The sequence below is a fragment of the Euleptes europaea genome, chromosome 12 (genome assembly GCF_029931775.1).
Source record: "Euleptes europaea isolate rEulEur1 chromosome 12, rEulEur1.hap1, whole genome shotgun sequence".
Classification (NCBI taxonomy): domain Eukaryota; kingdom Metazoa; phylum Chordata; class Lepidosauria; order Squamata; family Sphaerodactylidae; genus Euleptes; species Euleptes europaea.
The window spans coordinates 16,513,685-16,527,433 of record NC_079323.1 but is presented as its reverse complement, the minus strand read 5'-3'; the positions used below and the strand labels follow the sequence as shown (position 1 = coordinate 16,527,433).

Below are 13,749 nucleotides of genomic sequence, written 5' to 3'. Positions count from 1 at the left end.
TTCCTGAACACTGGCATAAAAACTTTCAATTTCTTCCTCATCAGCATCTGTAGTTGGGGCATAAACTTGAAGGATGCTTATGTTGATAGGCTTTCCCTGAAGTCTGATTGATATTATTCGGTCAGACTTTGCATTATAGCTCCTGACTGCCTTTGCTACATCTTGCCTCACTATTAAAGCAACTCCGTTTCTTCTCTTTTTGTCATTCCCTGAATAAAACACTTTGTAATTTTCTGATTGAAAATGTCCTAATCCAGTCCACTTTAATTCACTTATTCCCAGGACTGAAATGTCCATACGTTCCATTTCTTGTTTAACTATTTCAAGCTTACCCTGATTCATGCTTCTCACATTCCATGTTCCTATTTTATGCGTCGAACAGCTTCGGACTTTCCGAAGTTACATACAGTTACATACAGTTTAAAAAATCATATGAAGTTACATAAAAAAATCATATGAGTTACATACAGTTTAAAAAATCATATGAAACTGATGGCCCAAGGCAAATGTTCAGCTTTGCCTGGCATGTAAACTTGCATTTAATGACACCAACAAAGTCCAAACTTTTAGATCAGAAAGCCACTGAACATTCACAATAAAACTAATGATGCAACTTCTGACACATGAAAGCTTATGCTAGAATACATTTCGTTAACTTTTAAGGTGCCACTGAGATCCTGGCTTAATATTTCTGAAAGACTACTATTTATTTCCTGCAGTCAGTGTTTAGACTCGTAACATCAGGAAAGCCAGTCAAAAATAGCCACAACAATTATTCAAAACTTTGTTTCCCTAGACCTCCTCACAATGTCAAAAGAATCTCTAGTGAAAAGTACAGAGCATTAGATTTGAATGGCATCTTCCTCCTAGGCAGTTTTTGATGCAGCAGTAGAAAAAAGTAAGAGTCTTTGTTAAAGACTAACAAAATTTCTGGCAGGGTATTGAGCTTTCGTGAGCCACAGCTCACTTCTTCAGATACAGCACTATGAGATAGTCAGCCATTGTAATTAATGTGGCTGGGATATAGGGCGGGATATAAGCCCAAAGATAAACAATAAATAAATAAAAATACTATTGGTAGATATGCTACTGGTTCCTCAAGATCACGGCTATCAACTGCAGTCAGGATTTAAAAAGCCAACCTGGTTTATAAATATTTTAGCTGGAAAGTTACCAAATGGGACAGCAGGTGTTTGTGTGATCTTTTAAGTCACAATCTGCTTAAATGTTTCCTTTTTAACGTAGACATGTCACATTTCTCCCACAACTTTTGTAATTAGGCATATACTTACACAGCTTTGACTCACTTACTGTAAGTAAAATAGTTAAACACTGGTCCCGTAAAGCCATCTTGTGAAGCTTGATCTTTCAGAGGGGACAGAAGTGGCTCTAATTCTTCTATTGTATACAGTCCAGGAACTTCACCTATTTCAGAAACAGTTTTTTAATCTACTTTAATTCATGCCACTAAAATAAAATAAATAAAATATTATGGCTGTGTGTAGATGGGATCTTTGTTTTGCAAGACCTACACCTCTGTCAATATCAATATCAATAATTTATTGCGGTCAAAAGACCAGTTCGACCTACACCTCTGAAAAGTGGCTGGTTGTGCCACAGGCACTAAAAATATGAACGGAAAAGATTTATATTGTTCCACCTAAAACACCAAGAAGTAACTCTAACATTAAAACCTAATAACTACAAAGCAACTGAATGGGAAGACACTTCTTCCCCTTCAGAGTATATGTGCTCTGAGGCAGAGTTACTGAGGGAAAAGTCTTCACTTCAAAAAAGATAGCTCTAGACATTTCTGAATCGCTGCTGTGTGCAGATACAAAGTCCATCCATGTGACCCACAGATACCAGAAAGAAGTAAATAAGGAGTTATTTTTAAATAGAATTTTAAATATTTTAAAAAATCACATAACAGAAAGGAAAGAAAATGCCTTCATTTTATGTCAACAGAAAATTAACAAGTATTTCATCTTTTTAGAACTTCAGGAATTTTTCCTGACCAAAACAGAAATACATATCATCAGCTTGAAAATAAATTGAAAGAAACATCCAACCATATCCACAATATTGAGAATACTGTGTAGAAACAATAGGCATCAGAGTATGCATAAATAACCAACCAGCAGCAGATAGCACAGTCTTCTATTAAAACAGCGGACAATAAAACAGTATCTCAGATCATAAAAAGACAGTGGGCATAATAAAACAGGCCAAAAATAATGATGTAGAAACAGACTAAATGAGGCAGCATTGGGAAAAATATTAATAGGATGTGGGGTGGGGGGAGGTTTTCACTGCATTTTACAAGCTTGGTTCCAGGCTAATCAATATGACCGAGAATGCCGGGGTTGAGGGCCAGGGGTTGTGGCAGGGTTGTGGTTGCAACACTGTGCACCTTCAAAATCACCGCCCCATGTACCTCTTAAACTGGGGGCAGGACTTTAGGAAAGATTTATGCTGACAGGTATGTTCACACCTTTTAACCTACTGTGTTTTTCTCACCTGAAGAGAGTAAGCTGTTGATCATCTCAAGAAACGTAAGGTGGACAAACTGATAGTCCTCAAGCAACAACACAACATGTTGTGCTTCAATTCCCGCAAGCTGCATCACCTGAAGACAAAGAAGCCATTTGTTGTAATTTCAGAACAAAGATACGTGTGTCCTTGATTTGACTTAAGAGGACCCTGCAATTGAATATGCAATGTTTACAGCAAGGTTTACTGATTAATTTTATTGCGCTCGCTGACCCAATGAATTTGAAGCTTCGCTAATAAATTATCTGAAATGTTAAAATAAAGATCCCGAACTGCACCTCTGTTTGAACAAAATGTATTTCACATTTTAATCCAGCATTACACAAGTCTCAGATTTTCCTTCCTTTCCTTCCTTTTATCCCTTAGAAGCTCCTTGATCAATTGATCTTGAGCAGCATATATCTAGTGTTGGAGGGATATAAGGACTGAAACAAATCTTGCCACTGACAATGTAGCCTTGGGGTCCCTGTCGCTTAGTAAAAAAGGCATTATGTCAGTCACAGAGGCATTGGATTTGTATATTAAAAGGGGGGAAATATAGTGCGATCGAAGTTCCTCGTAAAAGCGGCATTCCAAAAGGGCATGGGCTAATGTGTCAATAGAGCCAGAAGAGCAAGGGCAGATCCTGTCTGAGTATGGAATATTCAGAATTCTGCCCTGCATTACCATAGAAGTCTCAGATTTTCATACCCATAGTGAGTACACCAAGAAATGTAATATTCTAACATATAATCTTTGTGCAGATTATCCATGATGACAGGATTGGGATTACAGTCTATGTTTCTGTCCTCTAGTGACTATACACTGTCACATCTGCATAACATACGTAAGGCTCAACACCTGTAAACTCCAAAAGCACAGAGCAGAACACTGGTGGTTAGGTGCTATAGGTAAGGGAGTGTAACAGCTCATTCCTGAGCCTGGGGTCTGAATGGATTTAGGAGGCAACCAGTCTCCTACCCTGGGGTCCGTGCCACTTGTGCCATGCAAAGTGGCATGGACGCTGGCGTAGTGCCACTTGTGGCAGCACCCCAGGACTGGCAGGGCAGCACAGCCCATGGTCGCCTGCTTGGCCTCCCGCCGGCACAATTGCTTGTGCCGGCGTCCGGGGAGGCGTTTCCGGGGTGTTCCAGGGGGCGGGGCTGATGCTAGGCTGCCTGCTAACCCCTTCCAGCCCAGGAACGTCCCCCTTCAAAACAGCGTTGCTGTGCCAGGTTTTTCCTGGCACAGCCTTACTGCTCTCTATGGGGGGAAATTCCCTGGTTTTGATTTTTTTTAATTTAACAAGGCTTTTTTTAGCCTTTTGGTGGCTGGGGAACCCCTTTGGAGGTGCCGCGCTGCCACCTCGGCCATCGCAAAGCTTAGGAATGAGCTGTATGAAACCCCTAAGCAAACATGCAGAGTTTAATGCTCAGATATTGAGAGATGGATGTGCATCAAGAAAGAAAAAAACAGGGTTACAGTATCATCCTAAGCATGGTTGCACCCTCATAAACCCATTGACTTGAACAGACTTAGAAAGGTGTAACTCTATTTAGGACTGCACAGTTAATCCCTTAGCTGTGCATGCCCTTGAAAACCTGCACGTGACTATAAACTTTCATCTAAACATTTGGAATAGAGCCGAGATACAATAAACTGATATGCCATTATTTTTAAAAAAGATAAGAGAGATTCAGCTTAAGTATTTTCAGACCCCACAGATTTTAATGGTGGGAAATGCCTTATACCAGCAGGCTTTTGGGCCCAATATTATCACTGTTCAAAATCTTGTTTCAAAAGTTTGAAATGACGCAAACAAAACAAAATAAAAGGGTGTGTAGGATGGACAGATAATTTGAAAAAAGTGAATTAAAACAATGCAGTGACCTTTCGCAAGCTAAACAAATGAATGGGCAGAAGAAATTTAAAATCTCTGGATCGCTACTCTTCTAAAGATTATATAGTGATTTTTAGAGATAAAATTAGTTCCGTTCCATTTAATCTGGTTTAGATAGAATGTTGTTCAAGACACAGACTGGATAGTACTTTCTAAAATATATTTGTGTGGTGGTGGTTCATTTTATCAATCCGGTGGGAAAGAAATTACAGGTTACAACTTACATGTTTTAAATCATTTTTGAATTGCTTCATTTCATAGCCTCTAGAAATTTTGGGTGTAATCAGCAGAGCTCCATGCATGTGACTGACTAAAGATGTAACTGTTTGACGTCCAACTCCACTGTGGCCTGCTAACAGAAGTGAACCTCCAGGAAAACTTAGTACTCTGTCAACTCTAGATACATAATCAAGAACTTCTGGGAAAAGCAAAATTTCTATCTCCTGGTTATCTCGTCCATAGTGAAGAATACCCTAATGGAGAAAAAAGAAGTAGTAAACAATATAAATGAATCATGGTAACTAGTATCACATATCATTTCAAAAACACACTAATAGCAAGCTGGGAATCAGCAAAGAACTGCAAGAAGGAGATTTTTACAACCCTCTCCCCAATTCAGAAATCTTCCTTCTAGGAGTCTATAAATTCTCAGGGATTTGAGCATTAACTTCCACACCACTTTTCCCCTTTAACTGACACAAAAGTACTCTCAGCAGTCCTCATTAGACCTTTTTTCCCCTTTCCCCATTAAAGATTTCACTCCCTAAACTGATTTCACTGTATGATCACAGAAACATAGAGCTAAAAGGGATCACAAGCATTATCTGGTCCAACCCCCCGCACAATGCAAGACATTCCCAACCACTTCCCCCTCACTTCCCCAGTGACCCCTGCTCTATGTCCAGAGGAAGGCAAAAAACTTCCAGGATCCCTGAGCCAATCTGGCCTGGAGAAAAATTCCTTCCTGACCCCATAGTGGTGATCGGCATTACCCTTGGCATATAAGAAACGGCCACTAGAGCCGAGCATTGGCTCATCCCTTCCTGCCCTTCCTCTCATGATCGGCCTAAATTCATAATGCTGCCTTGTCACATTACTGTTCTAAAGAGTGATGTGTTTCCTTTGTGGCCAGCTGTTTCTTCAGAGATTCTAGCTAAATTGAGCTTCAGAGGGTAGTCATGTTGGTCTGCATTAAGAACAGCTAGCGCCTTAAGGACCAATAAGATTTTCAGGGTATAAGCTTTCAAGAGTCAAAGATCTGATCTAACACTTTGACTCTCAAAAGCTTATACCTCGAAAATCCCGCTGGACTCGAATCCAGCTAAAATAAGGTCTTACTTAAGGAAACACCTTTACATTTTGAGGTTAAGACTACAGAGCTAAATGATACATTCTTCAGAGACTTCTCTACACAGCCTGCACTCGTTTAAAAAACAAAACAAAACCTAGACATGAAAAGGCACTGACCCCGCTTAAAGGTGCAGTGTGCTAAAATAAATATTAACTTCTGATAATCCCACCTGAACATATGAATCTTTTGTTTCATACCTTTTTGATAACATCTTTTAAATCTGCTGAGTTAAGTTTGCCAAGTGGTCTTCCATGGGGTGGTAATGTTTGCCCTGGAGCCATAACTACTCCTCCTTCATGACGAGCTCCCCATGTTACATAGTAGCTATCTGTAAAAATATAACAAAATGGAGCACTATCATGATAAGAGGAGGAGGAGGAGAAGAGTTGGTTTTTATATGCCGACTTTCTTTACCACTTAAGGAAGAATCAAACTGGCTTACAATCACCTTCCCTCCCCTCCCCACAACAGAGATAAGGTATGTGGGGCTGAGAGAGTTCAGTGAGCTGTGACTAGCCCAAGGTCACCCAGCTGGCTTCACCAGATTAGCCTCCGCCACTCATGTGGAGGAGAGGGGAATCAAACCCAGTTCTCAGAGTCCACTGCTCCAAACCACCACACTTAATCACTACACCTCATTGAACATGATAGGAAAACAATTCTAGACCATTTCATTTCATGTTACCTGCCATGTTTTCCAGAATATCAGAACCCCAATCGCCTTCAAAGACTTTCGTTAAAATATTATCAAATATATGCAGTTTCTTGGAACCAACAATTTTGTCACGGAAGAGACGGCGTGCTTCATAAGCAACAATTTCCAAGACAGTATCTAGTGTTTTTGTAGATGTCCCTGTGAAGTAGGCATATAATTTGGAAATTTTAGAATTCAAACACTGAAACTCCATTATGCAGGAAAAAATTGAAAACCATAACGAAGACTACATACCAAAGTGAGACCATCAAGAGGCAGGAAAGAGAACAAAAACAAAGATGAAAAACCCAAATGTTTAGTTTATCCATATAAAAGTTTAGTGACAAAAATGCAGATTATAATCTAACTTCTGATAAGCAATAACTGGACAATAGGTATCAATTCAACTTCCCATTCGTTGTCCCAAGTATCATTTTTTCATTTATGTCAACAGCAGGTTATTTAATAGTATATGTATAGAACAGTATTCATAATAATATGAATGAATTTAAAATCTCAGCCAGAACAAATTTCCAACTTTAGGGGCCCAGGGGGGTTAAAACTCAGAGCTGTTCCAGTTTGAAACTCCTGCAGAAGTATGCTTACAAAGTGTACAACAGCAAAAAGTATTGTGGCCTCTGAAGATAACAAATCTATTGCAGTATACATAGGCAAGATGCTTTATCCTCAGGTAACTGTGTTTAAGGTGCCAAGGGCTTATGCTGGAATAGTAATCTGGATTTTAAAAAAAATCTGATGGTATCAGCTTTTCAGTTCTGAACCAGCATATATGAAACAGTCTTCACAGTCTGAAGAAGTAGAGAAATCAAGCAAATATCTAAGCATTTTTAGTGCAATCCTAAGAACACGTTCCTGGAAGTAAGCCCCATTGAATAGAACTGAGTGAGGTTCTGATAAGACCTGCTTAAGATTGCTCTCTAATGCTGAAGTCAGTGGGCATACAAAGGTGGAAATCTGTTTAGGACCTCACTGAAAATCATATACAGTACAATAGGCCACAATTTACTCACCTCCCGTTAAATCATATCTGAACAAGCCTAGAACCCACTGAGTAAGAATGCAAGGTGTAAAGAGATAGTGACTATGATCATCTACGGTGAATTTGGCTCGAACCTAGAAACACAAATCATATCACTATTACATATATTCCATTTCCCCAACAATACACTGTAGTGGTTTTCTAAATATCTACACACACAAACTCACATGCGATATTATTTCATTGCTGAATAGACTAAGTATCATATAATCTTGCTTCCAAATCCAATATATGTAGAACAACTTCATTTCTCCAAAAGGCATTGGCGCACATAAACATTAAAACTCATAAATGGAGTCACATGGAGCGCATAGAGTATGTCTGAATGATTTTTAAAAGTTGGTCATTAAGGCTTGGGTGCAAGGTGCTCTGGTTGCAGGAAACAAGAGAAGGGAGAAGAACAAGAAGGAGGAGGAGGAGAGTTGGCTTTTATGCCCCACTTTTCTCTACCTTTAAGGAGCCTCAAAGCACCTTACAATCACCTTCCCCTCCCCTCCCCACAACAGACACCTTGTGAGGTAGATGGGGCTGAGTGAGTTCAGAGAGAACTGTGACTGGCCCAAGGTCACCCAGGAGGCTTCATGTGGAGGAGTGAGGAAACAAATCCAGTTCACCAGATTAGAGTCCGCCGTTCTTAACCACTACACTATGCTAGCTCTCAAACATGGAGGAGAAAGAATAAATGGAAGGTATAAATTGAATATATTCATTCGAGCCACTAGGATTTCACAAGGCACATTTCAGTTAACATCCCAAGTATTTTACCTGCAATTACAACTTAGTTTCTCTTTAAAAAGGATATCAACCAACTGAAGAATGCTTAGTTGATACAGAGTGTAATCCTACGCAGAGTTTAAAAAAACAAAACACAGGCTGGAGTAACTCTGCCTAGAGTTGCACTGTAAATCATGTCTTTTAACAAGGACTGTCACTTGATTAAAGCAATCTTAGTTGATTCATTGTATGAGTTTTAATTATGACAGAGAAAGGAGTCTGCCTGACACCCATAGATATGTACCTCCTTACATTAAAAATAGATGCAATAAAAAAATCTGCTCAATTAATTCCATGTTAACAGCTCTAATTAATTCCATTTCATTACATTATATTAAATTCTATTTTAATTGATCAAAAGATTTTTCATTTATTTATTTGAGTAACAGACTCTCTTTCTGTAAGCTGCCCCAGGCTTATTTTTACAGAGAATGAGACTAACAAATGATATAAACAGTTATATAACCATCACAACTCTATATTTAATTAATAAATTCATTTCTTTAAGTTGAATAAATATACCCATTATGAAAACCTCAACTTGGGAGCCATGGTGATGGAAACTGAAGATATTAACAGAAATGCCAGATATTTTACAGTTCAACAAAAACTGGCATTTTTTGTTAAAAGGAAATGTCACCTGTGTATGTGCGTAAAGTGCCTTCAAGTCGCAGCCGACTTATGGCGACCCCTTTTGGGGTTTTCATGGCACGAGACTAACAGAGGTGGTTTGCCAGTGCCTTCCTCTGCACAGCAACCCTGGTATTCCTTGGTGGTCTTCCATCCAAATACTAACCAGGGCTGACCCTGCTTAGCTTCTGAGATCTGACGAGATCAGGCTAGCCTGGGCCATCCAGATCAGGGCTAATGTCACCTGTAGTGTCTTCTTTTCTGTTCTTTACTATAGTAAAAACAAATACCAAACAGCCATCAAACTAAATAACTGCACTTGTCACTCACAACTCTTCTGACTAGAAAACAGTTTTTCACGGACTTAAAATTAGTCCCACGGGTTCACTGAATAAAGATGTAAATATTTAAAGTGACGGTTAGAGCCTGCACCCCAAAATTCAACACCATCTTACTTTAATATAGAACACAAGTCTGCATCAAACACTTTGGAAAACACAGCCATAGTCCTGCTGGATCATACCAAAGGTCTTTCACATCTAGCATGTTCCTACCAACAGTGGCTAGCCAGATGTTTCCAGGAAGACAAGCAGGGCATGAAGGTGCTCCAACTTCTTGATCATATTGGCTGCCCTTTCCCACATTCCACTGTTGTAGATAGCAAGCAGCTTTTGAATGTTTGAATCATAGAGTTGGAAGGGACCACCAGGGTAATCTAGTCCAACCCCCTGCACAATGCAGGAAATTCCAAACTACCTCCTCTCCCACACACACCCAGTGACCCATACTCCATGCCCAGAAGATGGCCAAGGTGCCCTCCCTCTCATGATCTGCCTAAGGTCACAGAATCAGCACTGCTGACAGATGGCCATCTAGCCTCTGCTTAAAAACCTCCAGGGAAGGAGAGCTTACCACCTCCCGAGGAAGTAAGAGTTTCAGGTACAGAAGTTATACATACTTTTCTCCTCCTTCCCTGAGCAATAAAATGGGTCAGACAACCGCAGTGAGGGTATGGAGCAACACAGAGACGGGGGACATTGGTCCTGCAGTAAAATGTATCTTAGTTCCTTAGAAAGCAAATTAAGCCATTTATACCTGCTCATATACTTGAACCATAGATCCAGCCAACTGATGTATTTTTGCCAATGATCCCCAAGCAGGATGATTCTTTAGGTTCTTGTGCAGAACAGGTTCTAAGTAAGCACTATAAATAGTCTGCAGTTGATCTCTCTCTGGATAACTAGAAAACACAGGTCAAAGAATATGGTATTGATAAGCATCATTTTTTTATAGCTACAACGATCACTGTCTAAGGCTAAGCCAAATACATCAAAACTGAAACAGAGTCCTGTTTCTTTGAAAACTTCCATTTTAAAGCGTTTACAAGTATTTTATGAAAAATGGCCTCAATCATTAAAAATCCTTAAGCACTTTAATTCAATAACAAAATAATCTTTTTATAATATGGGGTACAGCTGGAGAGCATATGATCCAGAAATCTTGCTGGAGGTCTGAGTATACCAAGTGCCTGATGGAAGACCTCCTGGGAACCCTAAACACGTCACTTTCAGTTCCAAAATGGAAGAAAGGAAGAGTAATAAAACTGGGAGGTATAAAGCTGTTGCAGCACTTTAAAGCTATGTAAAGCTCCAATGTTTGCATACCATAGGATATAATGAAGATAATATCAGCTTAAAGATAATATCAAGACACAATTTACTGTTAGAAAAGCAAGGAACAGTAAGTACTCATTGCAAGAACAGTTGATGTGATCCCTAAACGGTTCCCAGCTCCAAGATGAGAAATACCTGGAGGTAGATACTGCAGAGGGCAGGTTTTGGGGAAGGGAGGGACCTCAGCAGCATATAATGCCATAGAGTTCTCCTTCCAAAGGAGCCATTTTCTCCAAGGGAATTAATCTCTGTAGTCTGATGACTGGTTGCAATTCCGGGAGATCTCCAGACCCCACCTGGAAATTGCCGACCCTAGATTGACATGTTCAAACATCGCTATTTTTTAGGATGGAATGTTATCATGTATGGTGACAGCATTCTGGGGCTTAGGAGTAGGGTTGCCAACCTCCAGGTAGTAGCTGGAGATTTTCTGCTATTACAATTGATCTCCAGCCAATAGAGATCACCAGGATCAACAAGGGTTTCTCAAAAACAGGTCATGCCAAACTAATCTCATATCTTTTTTTGATAGAGTGACAAGTATGGTAGATGAAGGGAACGATGTAGATGTAGTGTACCTTGATTTCAGTAAAGCCTTTGATAAAGTCATGAACACATGAACACATGAAGCTGACTTATACTGAATCAGACCCCTGGTCCATCAAAGTCAGTATTGCCTACTCAGACCAGCAACGGCTCTCCAGGGTCTCAGGCAGAGGTCTTCCACATCCCCTCCTTGCCTAGTCCCTTTAACTGGAGATGCCGGGGATTGAACCTGGGACCTTCTGCATGCCAAGCAGATGCTCTACCACAGAGCCACGGCCGCTACCCCATGATCTTCTTGAAGCAAAGCTAGTAAAATGTGGGCTGGACACTGCTACTGTCAGATGGATTGGTAATTGGCTGACCAACCAAACCCAAAGGGTGCTCATTAACGGCACAACTTCATCCTGGAAAGGAGTGACCAGTGGAGTGCCACAGGGGTCTGTCTTGGGACCGGTGCTATTTAACATTTTTATAAATGACTTGGAGGATGGAATAGAGGACATGATAATTAAATTTGCAGATGACACCAAGTTGGGAGGGGTAGTTAATATCCCAGAGGACAGGGTCAGAGTTCAGAATGACCTTGATAGAATGGAGAGCTGGGCCATAAACAATAAAATGGATTTCAATAAGCAGAAGTGTAAGGTACTTCACCTAGGCAGAAACAATTTAAGGCACAGGTACAGGATGGGGGATAGTTGGCTTGACAACAGTACATGTGAAAGAGATCTGGGAGTCTTAGTAGACCACAAACTGAATATGAGTCAACAGTGTGATATGGTGGCTAAGAAGGCCAATGCAATTCTGGGCTGCATCAAAAAAAGTATTGTGTCTAGATCAAGGGAAGTAATACTACCACTGTATTCTGCATTGGTCAGACCTCACTTGGAATACTGTGTCCAGTTTTGGGCTCCACAATTTAAGAAGGATGTTGACAAGTTGGAGCGGGTCCAGAGGAGAGCGACCAGAATGGTCAAAGGTCTGGAATCTATGCCCTATGAGGAGAGACTTAAGGAGTTGGGTTTGTTTAGTCTGGAGAAGAGAAGGTTAAGGGGTGACATTATAGCCATGTTTAAATATTTGAAGGGATGCCATGGTAATGAGGGAACTAGCTTGTTCTCTGTTGCTTCAGAGACTAGAACACGGAGTAATGGATTTAAACTAAGAGAAAAGCGATTCCACCTAAACATTAAGAAGAACTTTCTGACAGTGAGGGTGGTTCGACGGTGGAATGCCCTGCCTCGGGGGGGGGGGGGTGGAGTCCCCGTCTTTGGAGGTCTTTAAGCAGAGGTTGGATGGTCATCTGTCAGGAGCGCTTTGATTGTGGGATCCTGCATGGCAGGGGGTTGGACTGGATGGCCCTTGTGGTCTCTTCCAACCTTGTGTGATTTTGAGGAGAAAATGGCCACTTTGGCAATTGGACTCTATGGCATTGAAGTCCCTCCCCTCCACAGGCTCCGCCCCAAAAACCTCCTACCAGTAGTGAAGAGGAACCTGGCAGCCCTACTTAAGAGTTTGGGGGAGATAAAAGTGCTGAGGCTCGCTCTGAGGCTTGGTAGCCTTGGCACCCCTCAGAAGACCCACTAGAGTGTAAAGGACAGGCCATAGTGCTCTGAGTTGGGCAGGCTCTGAAAATCTGGACCATCTACTGACTTCCTTCCTACAAAATATTGTTCGGTACGTAAGGAAGGTAAATAAAAGAGACAGACAAACGGGAAAATGGAACAATAATAAGCATTTCTACATGACTCTTACTGGGAATTAGTAAAAGCCTATGGAGACCAGGGTAAATTAAGAGTTCTGCACCCCTAAGAGTCAAGGTTCCAGGAAGAGTGCAAGAACATCCCACCCCGGCACAACAGAAACCTCTTCAAAACTATCCCTTCATATGTCAAAAAAAATTAAACTAAACCGCTTTTTAAAACGTTTGTTTATTTTTGCATTTGTACGTTGCAAAATAATGTGATTACATTCCTCAGTATCACAGAGAAAGCAGAAAGTCCTCAAAAACTCACCCCTAATGTGCCCAAAAATGTAAAAGTTAAAAGACAAAACAAGACTCCGCAAAGGGCTAGTTTCAAGGTATTTTCTTTCTATTGTTTTTGTTTGTTTCTAACTTGCAACACATGGCTCTTCTTTTTGGGTGATCCCCAAATTACCAGGGTTGCCAGCTCCAGGTTGGGAAATACCTGGAGATTTTGGGGGTGGAGCCTGAGGAGGGCAGGCTTTGGAGAGGGGAGGGACTTCAATGCTATACAGTCCAATTGCCAAAGCAGCCATTTTCTCCAGGGGAACTGAGCTCTGTCGCCTGGAGATCAGTTGTAATAGCGGGAGATCTCCAGCCACCACCTGGAGTTTGACAACCCTACCAATTTCAGAGTCATCAACATGCACATCTGTCAGACTTCCCATGCTGTCTGGTCTCTATGGATACCAGAGACAACGTTAGGAGGGATTAAAAACAACAACATAATCCTCTCTTCGGACTAGCGACTGGATCTCTCAGAGATTGTGCTTCAACCTAAAGAGAAGCCCAAAGTGCAGAAGACCAAAGTCTGAATGCAAAATCTGATTGCGCCAGATTGAGTT

The 13,749-nt window shown here is 40.8% G+C and overlaps 1 protein-coding gene across 1 annotated transcript in view; it reads right to left on the bottom strand.

Annotated features, from left to right (window-relative positions):
- The window catches only part of DYNC2H1 (dynein cytoplasmic 2 heavy chain 1), a 200,093-nt gene that overhangs the window by 126,363 nt on the left and 59,981 nt on the right, over positions 1-13,749 (bottom strand). The window contains exons 45-51 of the mRNA XM_056858874.1: positions 10,037-10,181; positions 7,509-7,611; positions 6,469-6,636; positions 5,981-6,111; positions 4,657-4,905; positions 2,521-2,629; positions 1,312-1,425 (exon numbers count right to left, since the gene is read on the bottom strand). Of these exons, the coding sequence (XP_056714852.1) occupies positions 1,312-1,425; positions 2,521-2,629; positions 4,657-4,905; positions 5,981-6,111; positions 6,469-6,636; positions 7,509-7,611; positions 10,037-10,181 (1,019 nt within the window). The remainder of the gene's footprint in view (positions 1-1,311; positions 1,426-2,520; positions 2,630-4,656; positions 4,906-5,980; positions 6,112-6,468; positions 6,637-7,508; positions 7,612-10,036; positions 10,182-13,749) is intronic.